Here is a 13,559-nt window from a genome sequence, read left to right on the forward strand (position 1 = left end):
CCTGGCCTTGAACAATTCTAGGGATGGGGCATCCACAACTTCTCTGGGCAACCTGCTCCAGTGCCTCACCACCCTCTGAAGAATTTCTTCCTAATATCTAATCTAAATCTATCCTCTTAGTTTAAAGCCATTACTCCTTGTCCTATCGCTACATTCCCTGACAAGGAGTCCCTCCCCAGCTTTCCTGTAGGCCCGGTTTAGGTACTGGAAGGCTGCAATGAGAACTTCCTGGAGCTTTCTCTTCTCCAGGGAACAACCCCAACTCTCTCAGCCTGCCTTTCTAGGAGAGGTGCTCTCTGGTCATCATTTATCAATGTTAATGAACAGTGATTGATCTGGTGTGTCTCTTCTTAGGGGAACAGAGGGCCCTCTTTGTCGGCCTGACCCTACCCGTAGGGAGGTCTGCTGCCTCCCTGGGGCCAGGGTCAGGGACGTTGCCAGGAAGCTTCCCAACCTGGTACACCCCTCTGACTATTATCCTCTTTTGATAGTCCAGGCAGGTAGTGACAACATTGAAGAGAGAAGCCTGAAGGCTATCAAACGAGACTTTAGGGGGCTGGGACGGTTAGTGGATGGAGCGGGAGTGCAGGTGGTGTATTCGTCCATCCCTACAGTGGCAGGGAGGGGTACAGAGAGGACACGGAAAGCCCACCTGTTAAACACGTGGCTCCGGGGCTGGTGCCAACGCAGAAATCTTGGGTTTTTTGATCATGGGGCACTTTACTCAGCACCCGGCCTGATGGCCGCAGACGGGTCCCTATCTTTTAGGGGAAAAAGGATCCTGGGCCAGGAGCTGGCAGGGCTCATTGAGAGGGCTTTAAACTAGGTAAGAAGGGGGATGGGGCTGAAGCAAGGATTGTTGGAGCTGTGCCAGGGGGAACAATAGCAAGGTCGGGGGATAAGGCAATGGCCCAGCTGAAGTGCATCTACACCAATGCACGCAGCATGGGTAACAAACAGGAGGAGCTGGAAGCCATCGTGCGGCAGGCAGGCTACAACTTGGTTGCCATCACTGAGACGTGGTGGGACCAGTCTCATGACTGGAGTGCTGCAATGACTGCCTATAAGCTCTTCAGAAGGGACAGGCAGCACAGAAGGGGTGGTGGTGTGGCTCTCTATATTAGAGAGTCTTTCGAGGTTGTAGAACTCGAGGCTGGGAAGGACAAGGTCGAGTCCGTTTGTGTTAGGATTGGCGGGAAGGCCAACAAGCCTAGCGTCCTGGTCGGGGTCTGTTATAGACCGCCAAACCAGGATGAGGAGACGGATGAAGAGTTCTACAGGCAGCTGACAGAACTTGCGAAATCTTCAGCGCTTGTACTCGTGGGGGACTTCAACTTCCCTGACATATCCTGGAAGCACAACACAGCCCTGAGAAAGCAGTCTAGGAGGTTTCTGGAGAGTGTGGAAGATAGCTTCCTGATGCAGCTGGTTAGTGAGCCTCCCAGGGGTGGCGCCCCGCTAGACCTTCTCTTCACAAACAGAGAAGGGCTGGTGGGAGATGTGGTGGTTGGAAACTGTCTTGGGCAGAGTGACCACGAAATGGTGGAGTTCTCTATTCTTGGCGAGGCCAGGAAGGGGCCCAGTAAAACCGCTGTATTGGACTTCCGGAGGGCTGACTTTGTGCTGCTGAGGACACGGGTTGGTAGAGTCTCATGGGAGGCGGTTCTGAAGGGCAGAGGAGTCCAGGAAGGCTGGGCACTCTTCAAGAGGGAAGTCTTAATGATGCAGGAACGGTCTGTCCCCACGTGCCCAAAGACGAGCCGGAGTGGAAGAAGACCAGCCTGGCTGAACAGAGAATTGTGGCTTGATCTTAGGAGAAAAAAGAGGGTTTATAATCTTTGGAAAAAAGGGCAGGCCACCGAGGAGGACTATAAGGATGTTGTGAGGCTGTGCAGTTACAAAATAAGAAAGGCCAAAGCTCATCTGGAGCTCAATCTGGCTACTGTCGTTAAAGATAACAAAAAATGTTTTTATAAATACATCAACACAAAAAGGAAGGACTAAGGAGAATCTCCATCCTTTACTGGATGCGGGGGGAAACTTAGTTACAAGAGATGAGGAAAAGGCAGAGGTGCTCAATGCCTTCTTTGCCTCAGTCTTTAGCGGCAATACCGGTTGTTCTCTGGATACCCAGTACCCCGAGCTGGTGGAAGGGGATGGGGAGCAGGATGTGGCCCTCACTATCCACGAAGAACTGGTTGGTGACCTGGTACAGCACTTGGATGTGCACAAGTCAATGTGGCCGGATGGGATCCACCCAAGGGTACTGAGAGAACTGGTGGAGGAGCTGGCCAAGCCGCTTTCCATCGTTTATCAGCAGTCCTGGCTATCGGGGGAGGTCCCAGTTGACTGGCGGCTTGCAAATGTGACGCCCATCTACAAGAAGGGCCGGAGGGCAGACCCGGGAAACTACAGGCCTGTCAGTTTGACCTCAGTGCCAGGGAAGCTCATGGAGCAGATTCTCTTGAGAGTCATCACGCAGCACTTGCAGGGCAAGCAGGCGATCAGGCTCAGTCAGCATGGGTTTATGAAAGGCAGGTCCTGCTTGACGAACCTGATCTCCTTCTATGACAGAGTGACACACTTAGTGAATGAGGGAAAGGCTGTGGATGTGGTCTACCTTGACTTCAGCAAGGCTTTTGACACCATTCCGCACAGCATTCTCCTCAAGAAAATGGCTGCTCGTGGCATGGACTGGCGTACACTTCGTTGGGTTAGAAACTGGCTGGATAGCCGGGCCCAAAGAGTCGTGGTGAATGGAGCCAAGTCCAGTTGGAGGCCAGTCACTAGTGGCGTCCCCCATGGCTCGGTGCTGGGGCCGGTCCTCTTTAATATCTTCATCGATGATCTGGACGAGGGCATGGAGTGCACCCTCAGTAAGTTTGCAGATGACACCAAGTTAGGTGCATGTGTCGATCTGCATGAGGGTAGGAAGGCTCTGCAGGAGGATCTGGATAGGCTGCACCGATGGGCTGAGGTCAACTGCATGAAGTTTAACAAGGCCAAGTGCCGGGTCCTGCACCTGGGGCGCAATAACCCCAAGCAGAGCTACAGGCTGAGAGAGGAATGGTTAGAAAGCTGCCTGGCAGAGAAGGACCTGGGAGTATTGGTTGATAGTCAGCTGAATATGAGCCAGCAGTGTGCTCAGGTGGCCAAGAAGGCCAACAGCATCCTGGCTTGCATAAGAAACAGTGTGACCAGCAGGGCTAGGGAGGTGATCGTCCCCCTGTACTCGGCTCTGGTGAGGCTACACCTCGAGGACTGTGTTCAGTTTTGGGCCCCTTGCTACAAGAAGGACATCGAGGTGCTTGAGCGGGTCTAGAGAAGGGCGATGAAGCTGGTGAGGGGCCTGGAGAACAAGTCCTACGAGGAGCGGCTGAGGGAGCTGGGCTTGTTCAGCCTGGAGAAAAGGAGGCTCAGGGGCGACCTTATTGCTCTCCAGAGATACCTTAAGGGAGGCTGTTTAGAGGTGGGGATTGGTCTTTTCTCCCACGTGCCTGGTGACAGGACGAGGGGGAATGGGCTTAGGTTGCGCTGGGGGAGTTTTAGGTTGGATCTTAGGAAGAACTTCTTTACCGAAAGGGTTGTTAAACATTGGAACAGGCTGCCCAGGGAAGTGGTGGAGTCACCATCCCTGGAAGTCTTTAAAAGACGTTTAGATGTAGAGCTTAGGGATATGGTTTAGTGGGGACTGTTAGTGTTAGGTCAGAGGTTGGACTTGATGATCTTGAGGTCTCTTCCAACCTAGAAATTCTGTGATTCTGTGTATATATATAAGAGAAGGCGTGCTAGGAGACGAGTTCTTCATGGTCTGTCATTATAACTAAATCACTCTTGTTAATGGCACTCTTGTTAATGGGCACATACTACTTATTTTCATTCTATCCAAATACTTAAGGTGTGAATTTTTAGTTAAATGTGGGACAGTCCTGTATTTCTCAAAGGCAGAAATGTTCTTCTGAGATGCTTATCAGCGCTACCTATTTGCCTTAGGCTCATCAGTCTTTGCAAAGGTAACTGTTTGATGTCAAGCTGGAAGGACATATCAAGTGAACTAAATAGGTCTCTTCATTTTTTTTATTAACATCTGCAATAATGAAATAGAGCATACTTATTAAATATGTAGGTAGTACAAATCTGAATAGAGGTTGCAGTCGCTTTGGGGGGTACAGAATGCAGAAATGTCTCTGACTGCTGGGGATAGATGAAGTAAATGACTTGAATAGCAGGGGAAGAAACAAAAATGGTCAGATCTTGTAGAAGAAATCTTTGAAACGATGTAAGAGCAATTCAGTGCTGGAACGTGTTGCAGAAGAAAGTGGTAGTCTAACTTGTTGGTGTAACTTAATTTGAAATCAGCCAAAAATCAAACTGATGTTTGGCAACCAAACTGACTGTAAATGGTTTAGGCATAGCAAATCTTGCCTGAGGTGATGGTAGTCTTGCTGGCCTTCCGCTCTCACTTGGCGACCTGTTTTCAGTTTGCCAAAAATATTTTCCTGGGGATGAAGAGTACTCTAGTGTTGATACTTGTAATGAAGCAGAGCTCATACTTGTAATGAAAACATTTTCTGTATTAAAATACATTCTAAGGCAAGCTTGTTGGCAACATCAGAAAGGTAGCAACTAAGAATATTTATGGAGCCTGGTAAAACATGGGGTTGGTAACTTAAAGCTGGATAGGCTGTATATTCTAAAATGTGGTTTAAAGAAAAGCTAACCGATCAGGTGGATGATTAGTTGCGTGGCACTAGCCACGCTCAGGGTTTTGGGTTCTACAATCTCAGGTGCACTTTTGACCAGCCATGTTGGCACTGGATGGTGCACACTTGACCAGGTGGTGCAAGAGCATTCTGGGTAGCAAGTTGGCAGGATTTATTTGAACTAGATTTAGCGGAGGAAGGAATGTACTTCTTACAGAAAAGAACCAGGGACTGCTGAAACTTTAGGAAGCAACAGGGGAAATAGTTGTGAGTTGCCACAAAGGAAGGAGGAATTGTCACAAATTGTCACAAAGAAACTGTCAGAAATAGGAGGGCTCCTATAAAAAGACCTGGTGGATGAGATACCCTGGAACACTGTCCTTAGCTCTGTTCATCTCCTTTGTCCCTGGCAACTCTTTAAGGATGTTTTTCTTAGAGTGCAAGAACTCTCCACCCCCCTGTGTAAGAAAGAAAGCAAGCAGGGAGGGCAGGAAACTGGGATGGCTGTGCAAGGACCTGCTGGTCAAACTGAGGCGCAAGAAGGAAATGCACAGGCAGTGGAAGCAGGGGCATATGGCATGGGAAGAGTACAGGGATGCTGCCTAGACGTGCAGGGATAGGATCAGGAAAGCTAAAATGAAAGAAAAAACAAACAAAAAACCAGCTTTAGTATGAATTCATGGCATAAAAAAAAGAAGCAGCAACTCAACTAAGTAGTGCAGTTTGATACTTACAAATTTGCTAAACTTCTTTTTAATTGTTGAAATTTCTCTTGCTGGAAGTCTGCAGTAGCCCAATTCAGGCCAAAATGCAATAATATCAGTTACCTAGTTCAGATTCCACAGTGCTTGTTAAAACTTATCAAATTACAGCAGTTTTAGATTAAAGTGACCCACGTCTGTGTTCACTAACAGATTTGCACTCTGTTGTGCATAGGATGGAATACGTTTATTTGCTTTTCCCTATAGCATGCGCTTGGATGTTAATTATGTTTTCACTACATGAATTTCTAATAACGTGTATATCATACTTAAATATTTTTGAGTCATTGATAATTTTGCGGTATCCAGCCGTAGAGCATGATTCCCTTATAATTCAGGTAGTGTTTCATCCATTTCTTTCCTTTCAGTGCTATTGTTCAGCTTTAAGCAATAGTTTATATTACCTTGCATTCTCTTGTTTACTGAGAAATGTTTCTCTGCCTGTGGGGAGAACAAGGGGTAGAAAAAGTACTCTCGGGTTTTGCCTTAAGCCATTACCTTCTCTTGCCCATGTTCAAACTAGTGAATTTTACTGGATTTTGGCAGTATTTCTGGATATTCAGGTTCTGTTTCCATTCAATCGAGAGGAAAGTACGGCGTTCTTGGCATCTAGTTTTCTCATGAGGAATCTTAATGTGGCCTCTGAGATTAACTTTCAGGGGCTAATTTGGGAAATCAGCTTCTTCTAAGAAGCTAGTGAAATAGCTTCTATAATCCATTCTAGACAGTATCAGAAAATATTTCAATGAGATAATTTTGCCACAGCTTTCTGATCAGACGTCACGCAAGATGCTTCATCCAATTTGCAGGAGGAAATAAAGGAATGAATATTAGTTCTAATTTTATGATCTTTTTGAAATATTTGATTAATGTGACACTTTGGTAATAAAAGGACAAATGTGACGCTGTAATGAGATAAGGCTAGCTAGATTACAAATCATATCTGTTTGAGACAACAATACCAGACAACAGAAAGGAGGTAGTGATTATACCACAAGCATAATGTTCTTGAAATGAGTAGTTCTTAGATGTTTATCTTGTTTTTCCAATTACAGGGACTTGCCATGGGGTGCTGAAGCCTTGTCTCATTGATTCAGAGACCTAAATGGCGCAGCATGACTTTGCTCCAGCCTGGCTTAATTTTCCTACTCCACCATCATCAACAAAGGTATGTTTTTGCTGTTCTGATCAGGCAGCTTCAATATTAAAGACGTCTAAATGTCATAACGTCAATCATAATAAAAATAATAAAAAAACATAATAAATATGGGAAGGGTGATAACAGATGATATATATCAAGTCTTGCTGTCATGATTTAAATAGTTGAACCTTGGTTCTCAAGCTCATATCTCTAGTAGGGGGTTTCTGCTTGAGCACCTGAGTTCAAGGAAAGAACAATGCGGACACATTGCCAGAGCTGTTGTTAGATTAAAATTTCCTTCATCAGTAGCTCAAAATGAATTATTGTATTGCTGGAAAAACTGAGAGATATGTGCTTGATGTTCTTGCTTCTGATTTTGCTTTGTCCTGTACATTTTAGAGAATGTTTTTTCTTATTCCATCATCCAAGTGAATAAAAAAATGCTTCTGAAAATAGACCTTCTGAAATGTCTCATCAGTTACTGGTGGTAGTGTGTGGTGCTTTCAAATAGTTTAAAATAGTTACTTATGCATCTGCACACACATGCATGCATGCACTTTTTTATTCAGGTCATTGAATATTTTTATTGCTCTGTTTATCTTCTACGCTGAACTAGCTAGGTTGTTTATTGTAGTCTATCAGCAACTGTCAGTTGCTATTACGGGAATGTTAGGCTCATCTGTACCTGAGACCTGTATGTTTTTAATCTGCTTGATTTCTGAGATATTCAACTCTTTGATCTGCTTTTTCTAATTTAATACACTTTCAGTAGGAAAAGTAATTAGAGCTTATTTTAATGTAGCGTCCCAATTATAAAACGATTTTATCTGTGTGTTTCATGAATCTGCTGGAAGGGACTTACCTGCATACTTAAAATGCCAGTACAGCATGATAAAAGCAAGTTCCAGCATTGCCCAAGTACTATTCAAATATATCTGAGGTGTGAGTTTTTTTTGATGCCTCCTTCATGAATTGTGCAAAGCTTCATTTCAAACATCTGTCTTCCATGAATCTTTACCTGAAGGAATTTAGATAAGCTTTCATTTCTTCCAAAAGCTTTGTAGTTGCATGCTTTCTCTGTTACAGTCCTTGTGCTTCATTGTCTGTATTGCAGCTTATTTCCTCGTGTTACCTCTTCCTTTAGTGATGAGCATTTTGTGATACACAGCCCGTTTGGATGTTAAGCACTTAGTCTTTTTGGTCCTACCCATGTGTAGTAATTCCTAATTTACATCATAAGGCTTGTTCTGTCCTTCCTTCACAAGAAAGATCTCAAATGTCGTAGCCCCCTGGGTCCCCCCCCCCCCCCCCCCAACACTTCCTAGAATAGGTGTTTGTTTCTGCTTCCCATATCTGAACAAGGCAGCTGAAGAAAAGAGCCAGATAAGAGGGATGGAGATGGAGAAAGAAGGGAATGCATCTCATGTTTCATGCAGAATGGGGCTGGGATGAAGCTGTGGTATCAACAACATCTAGATTGGAAAAGGAGAAACTGAACTCTGACCCGTTTCCCTGAAGAGGCCCCTTTATGAACCGTATCTTCAGGAGTTTGGCTCCCTCTCAGTGCCGCGTAGCTGAGGCTTTCCCTCATGTAGGTAAAGGTCAGTATTAGAAAAACCTGATACAAGGAATCTGGGAATGTGAATGAACTCTCATAATGTGACTGAAATGAATTACATCTAGATTAAAATTCAATTCACCTATTGCTCCTGGTTTCCTTTTAAGGTGAAGCTTTTGATAAATAAGTGATAGGGCGGTGATATAAAGCTGGGTAGCCACTGCTGGGCAGCTTTAGTTGAGGTCTGGAACTATGTTGTGGTTTAACCCAGCAGGCAGTTAAGTTTCCCCCCCCCAGTGGGATGGGGGAGAGAATCAGGAAGAAAAAGTAAAAGCTCATGGGTTGAGATACAGTTTAATAGGACAGGAAAGGAAGAGAAAACTGAAGTTCAACAAGGCCAAGTGCTGGGTCCTGCACTTGGGGCGCAACAACACCAAGCAGTGCTACAGGCTAGGAGATGAGTGGTTAGAAAGCTGCCTGGCAGAGAAGGACCTGCGAGTATTGGTTGATAGTCGGCTGAATATGAGCCAGCAGTGTGCTCAGGTGGCCAAGAAGGCCAAACAGCATCCTTGCTTGTATCAGAAACGGTGTGGCCAGCAGGTCTAGGGAAGTGATTGTCCCCCTGTATTCAGCTCTGGTGAGGCCACACCTCGAGTACTGTGTTCAGTTTTGGGCCCCTCGCTACAAGGACATGGAGGTGCTCGAGAGAGTCCAGAGAAGGGCGACGAAGCTGGTGAGGGGTCTGGAGAACAAGTCTTATGAGGAGTGGCTGAGGGAGCTGGGGTTGTTTAGCTTGGAGAAGAGGAGGCTCAGGGGTGATCTTATCATTCTTTATAGGTACCTTAAAGGAGGCTGTAGCAAGGTGGGGATTGGTCTGTTCTCCCACATGCCTGGTGATAGGATGAGGGGAAATGGGCTAAAGTTGCACCAAGGGAGGTTTAGTTTGGATGTTAGGAGAAACTTCTTTACTGAAAGGGTTGTGAGGCATTGGAATGGTCTGCCCAGGGAAGTGGTGGAGTCACCATCCCTGGAAGTCTTTAAAAGACATTTAGATGTAGAGCTTAGTGCTTAGCTGCCTGCCAGGTTAAACCACAATACAGTGGTATTACAGGAAGTAGCCCAGATTAATGAAGAATGAGTCTTGATGGAACCAGAGAAGTGAAGTGGTGATGTTACCAGAACTGGCTTTAGCATGCAACAATCCAACACTACATACCATCTCTACTGTCCAGAAGGACCACTATGATGGAGGGAGCCTAAAATCAATCCCACTGTGGGCCCATGGGGCATGTAAGCGAATGGCTGGTTTAAAATGCAACAGAAGGGTAACTAGAACTTACAAAAGTTTCTAATGATTATTTGGGGGTAGCAGTTCATTACTGAGGTCTAGATTAAGGCAGAATGCAATTTTTTATATATATATATAAATATTTATTTATTTATTTTATCCTAGTCTTGCTGCTATCAGAATAGTGTTTTGCCTTTTCCGTCTCAACTCAGAATGTGTAAGAATAGGAACTGGTATATTATGGATCATGATTTGTTATGTGTTTACAAGTATTATATGAATAAGCCATTACTGCTGTCTTTTAGGGGGTAGACAGAGGAGTGGGAGGGGGAGGGTTTTTCTCAGGAATAAGCTTCAGACAGCAAAATCAATACTTTTGTGTAGTGAAGCTAATACTCCCAAGAACTGCTAAACTTATTTTGCTTACATAGTACATTTTTCACATAGCTACAAAAGCAAAAATGCCCAACTATTATGGCACTAGGGAATGTTTGATTTCTTGCACATATGCAATACAGAGGGCTCAGTGCACAGTAAGTCTGGTGCTGGAGGGAAGGGGAAACTTTTTGCTGTTATTGGGAGATGCGTGGCGCGTAGAACAGTAAGACAGCATTATTTTTGCAGAAAGAAAAGTTATTCTTGAAATTTTAAGGTGTAGTAGCGAAAGAAATGTATTTCCTACTGGTATATTAAAGATTTACTTTAAAAATTCTAAAATCCCTACTTATAAGTTGATAACTTGAAGGATATTTGTGAATCTATACTTTTGACTGTTGTTGAGGGATTTCTTGAAACAGCAAAGATCCCATGGCTTGCTGTAGCTGAGCAAACCAAGCTACCAGGGCAACTATGAGAAGTTCCCATGACAGTGTTCCCACATCGCCCCATTGATGAATTCAGAAAAATATTGTTACCGGTAGCTGGCTTCAAGGACAAGGTCTATGTGACTGCTAATCACAAGGGGGTTGTTTTCTTGCAGGTGGGGTTGTTTTCTTGTAGCTGTTTGTCTGAGTGCTTTTGACCAATAATCTTGTGTGAAACACTGTCCTCCCCTGTTAAGTTCACTATAAAAGTTAGGCTATTCGGGCAATAAAATGGAGCATGATCTGACTCTACTGGTGTCTGTCGTGCTTTCGGCTGTGCTTCCTGCAACATATGGCGCCCGAACAGGCTGAGACCCGCACAGGCTGAGACCCGAACAGGCAGAGGGATCGCAGCGGCGCCGGGACACTGGAGCGGCGCCGGGAGACCTGAGGCACATGGAAAGCCTATCACCGCACGGAGAGAGCATTGACTGACGCTGCAGGGCTACGGCCAACTACGAGAGACACGGACAGACCTGGCGGACGCCGGAACACCTGAGAGACGTTGAAACACTCTACACACCGACCTGAACAACGGCCTTGCGGTGAGATACGGGAAACGGAGTTGCGGAGGGACGCGGGAAACGGAGCTGCGCAGGGACGCGGGAAATTGAAGTAATCGCGGTGCGACACGGGACATCCGAGATCGAGTTGCTATGGGAGACCAGAGGCGTCAGTGGACAACGGCAGCCCACCCTCACCGTGTGGCGAGTCTGCACATAGCAGAGGGGCGGAGATCAGGACCTTGCAGACTGTCTGACGTAACCATGGAAGCAGCGGCGGCTGTGCTGCTTCTCTCTGGCATTCTTTTTATAAGAGGTTTATCTTGCAATGCAAAAAGGACTATTCGTCCCCAGATCGGTGTTATAACTACGTTTCTGGATAAGATTCCGTGGGGTTGCCACATTCTACGGATTACTAATGACGACTTAGCTCTATTGTGGGGCAAGAGTGCAGAGACGCAGATTACACTGCCAAATGACCACCGGCAGGCTCTTTCACAAACTGCTTCTAAGGTTGCAGCTGGCACTGCCTGCAGCCATATAGCAGACGTTACACTCTCTTTCCTAACTAGTAATCATGCGTCTCATCCATTTGTGGTGAATGGTCAGTGGCAAAAAGAAAAGGGGGAGAGTAAGGGGCGACAAAGACAGAAACGGTACCAGGAGGATGCCGCTGACACTAATAGCATGGGTAATAGGAGTAGTATAAGTGACACAGGTGCAGGGCAGCGGCGGGCGCTGCCGCGCTGCGGGGAACTCTGCCTGCTGCTCGCCCTCGCCTGCCTGTGCACTGCTGCCGACGGTGCTAGAGCAAAATGTGAAGACTGCTCAGATGGCAGTGATGAGAGTGCTTGTGTGAAGAAGAGGTGTGCTGAATCTGACTTTGTGTGCAACAGTGGTCAGTGTGTGCCAAACATGGCAGTGTGATGGGGATCCGGACTGTGAAAATGGGTCTGATGAGAGTGCTGATCTGTGTCATATGAGAACATGCCAGATAAATGAAATCAGCTGTGGTCCTCAGTCCAACCCAGTGTATCCCAGTGTCCTGGAAATGTGATGGTGAAAAAGACTGTGACAGAGATCCTGATTGCAAGGATGGAAGTGATGAAATCAACTGCCCTTCTCGGACCTGCAGGCCAGACCAGTTGAGATGTGAAGATGGGAACTGTGTCCATGGGAGTAGGCAGTGCAGTGGTGTGAGAGACTGTCTGGATGGCACCGATGAAGCAAACTGTAACAATGTTATTCAGTGCTCTGGACCTGGCAAATTCAAGTGCAGAAGTGGAGAATGCATAGATATCAATAAAGTGTGTAACCAGCAGAGAGACTGCAAGGACTGGGGTGATGAGCCCCTGAAGGAATGCAACATAAATGAATGTGACTGTCCAGCTGGGTTTGAGTTTGTAGACAAGAGAAACTGTGGAGATAATGATGAATGCCAAAACCCTGGTATCTGTAGTCAAATCTGTATCAACCTGAAAGGTGGCTACAAATGTGAATGTAGCCGTGGCTATCAGATGAATCCTGCTACAAGAACCTGGAAAGGGCCATACGGGTACAGAAATACAAATAACACCCATGATTACAATGATGCTGCTAAGCAGGGTTTAGGGGCTTATGGCATGGAGACAAGGGGTAATAACTACAGTGTTTGGAACAATTGTACAGCTTTGGTCTTACCTCCTGATGTTTTTCTGATTTGTGGGGATAGGACCTGGCAAGGTATCTCTGCAAATGCTATCAGATGTCCATGTTACTTAGATAAACTCATTGTATTTGCTCCTAGCTTGTTACAGTTGTGTGAGATCACCAGACATAAATGGGCATTGGTTGCACCGGATTGCAATGATAATGTTGAATTGTGTGGGGTTGCAGCTAGAGCGGCATTGGCAATTTTAGTGCCTGGAGTGGCACCTCCGGCCGCACGTAACAACTTAGAAAAATTGGTATGCTAGGCCGAGAAGCAAGCCTATGCCACGACAGAGATACTTGAGGAGATGTTACCAGATCAAAATAGTCTGCGACATGTGCTTTTACAGGATCAAGCTGCTATTGACTACTTGATTTTGGCTCAAAGGAATGGGTGTGAGGACTTTAAGGGAATGTACTGTTTAAACCTTTCTGATCATAATGAGTCAATTCACAAATCCATTACTTTCCTGAAAGAGCACATGAGAAAGATTCAATATGGTATCAATCCTTTCAATCAATGGTTCACTGATTTGTTTGAAACAATGCCTAGATGGTTACTGGGATTAGTCAAAGAGGGATTAAGGATTCTGTTTGCTGTGGTGTCAATCATCATTGCATGTGGTATTGTGATAAATGTGGTTAAAGGGTTACTTGCAAAAATGTTATATTGGGCGTGGTTTGCTCAAAAAAAGAAAAAAAAAAAAAAAAAAAGGGGGGAATTGTTGAGGGATTTCTTGAAACAGCAAAAATCCCATGGCTTGCTGTAGCTGAGCAAACCAAGCTACCAGGGCAACTATGAGAAGTTCCCATGACAGTGTTCCCACATCGCCCAATTGAGGAATTCACAAAAATATTGTTACCGGTAGCTGGCTTCAAGGACAAGGTCTATGTGACTGCTAATCACAAGGGGGTTGTTTTCTTGCAGGTGGGGTTGTTTTCTTGTAGTTGTTTGTCTGAGTGCTTTTGACCAATAATCTTGTGTGAAACACTGTCCTCCCCTGTTAAGTTCACTATAAAAGTTAGGCTATTCAGGCAATAAAATGGAGCATG

General features: G+C 45.5%; 3 protein-coding genes and 1 pseudogene across 23 annotated transcripts in view; 3 read left to right on the forward strand and 1 right to left on the reverse strand.

Annotated features, from left to right (window-relative positions):
- Positions 1 to 13,559, forward strand: part of LOC311426497 (mitogen-activated protein kinase kinase kinase 1-like) — a 286,004-nt pseudogene that overhangs the window by 133,452 nt on the left and 138,993 nt on the right. The window lies entirely within an intron of this gene.
- Positions 1 to 13,559, forward strand: part of LOC311426305 (vasculin-like) — a 65,792-nt gene that overhangs the window by 21,613 nt on the left and 30,620 nt on the right. For all 20 annotated transcript variants that reach the window (XM_084502668.1, XM_084502667.1, XM_084502659.1 and 17 more), the window contains one exon: positions 6,520 to 6,632. In XM_084502668.1, the coding sequence (XP_084358794.1) occupies positions 6,570 to 6,632 (63 nt within the window). In that variant the 5' untranslated portion in view covers positions 6,520 to 6,569. The remainder of the gene's footprint in view (positions 1 to 6,519; positions 6,633 to 13,559) is intronic.
- Positions 1 to 13,559, reverse strand: part of LOC311426325 (uncharacterized protein) — a 35,085-nt gene that overhangs the window by 8,465 nt on the left and 13,061 nt on the right. The gene's annotated exons all lie outside the window — the stretch shown is intronic.
- On the forward strand, positions 8,035 to 13,215 carry LOC311426324 (low-density lipoprotein receptor-like). The gene is made up of 2 exons (XM_084502758.1): positions 8,035 to 8,206; positions 10,622 to 13,215. The coding sequence occupies exon 2, from the start codon at positions 11,816 to 11,818 to the stop codon at positions 12,770 to 12,772; it is 957 nt and encodes a 318-aa protein (XP_084358884.1). The 5' UTR covers positions 8,035 to 8,206; positions 10,622 to 11,815; the 3' UTR covers positions 12,773 to 13,215.

Source organism: Aythya ferina (genome assembly GCF_964211825.1).
Source record: "Aythya ferina genome assembly, chromosome: W".
Classification (NCBI taxonomy): domain Eukaryota; kingdom Metazoa; phylum Chordata; class Aves; order Anseriformes; family Anatidae; genus Aythya; species Aythya ferina.

What these genes read in the sequence shown, in the direction of transcription:
- LOC311426324 (XM_084502758.1), top strand. Translation starts at nt 11,816, where the DNA reads ATGAAATCAGCTGTGGTCCTCAGTCCAACCCAGTGTATCCCAGTGTCC.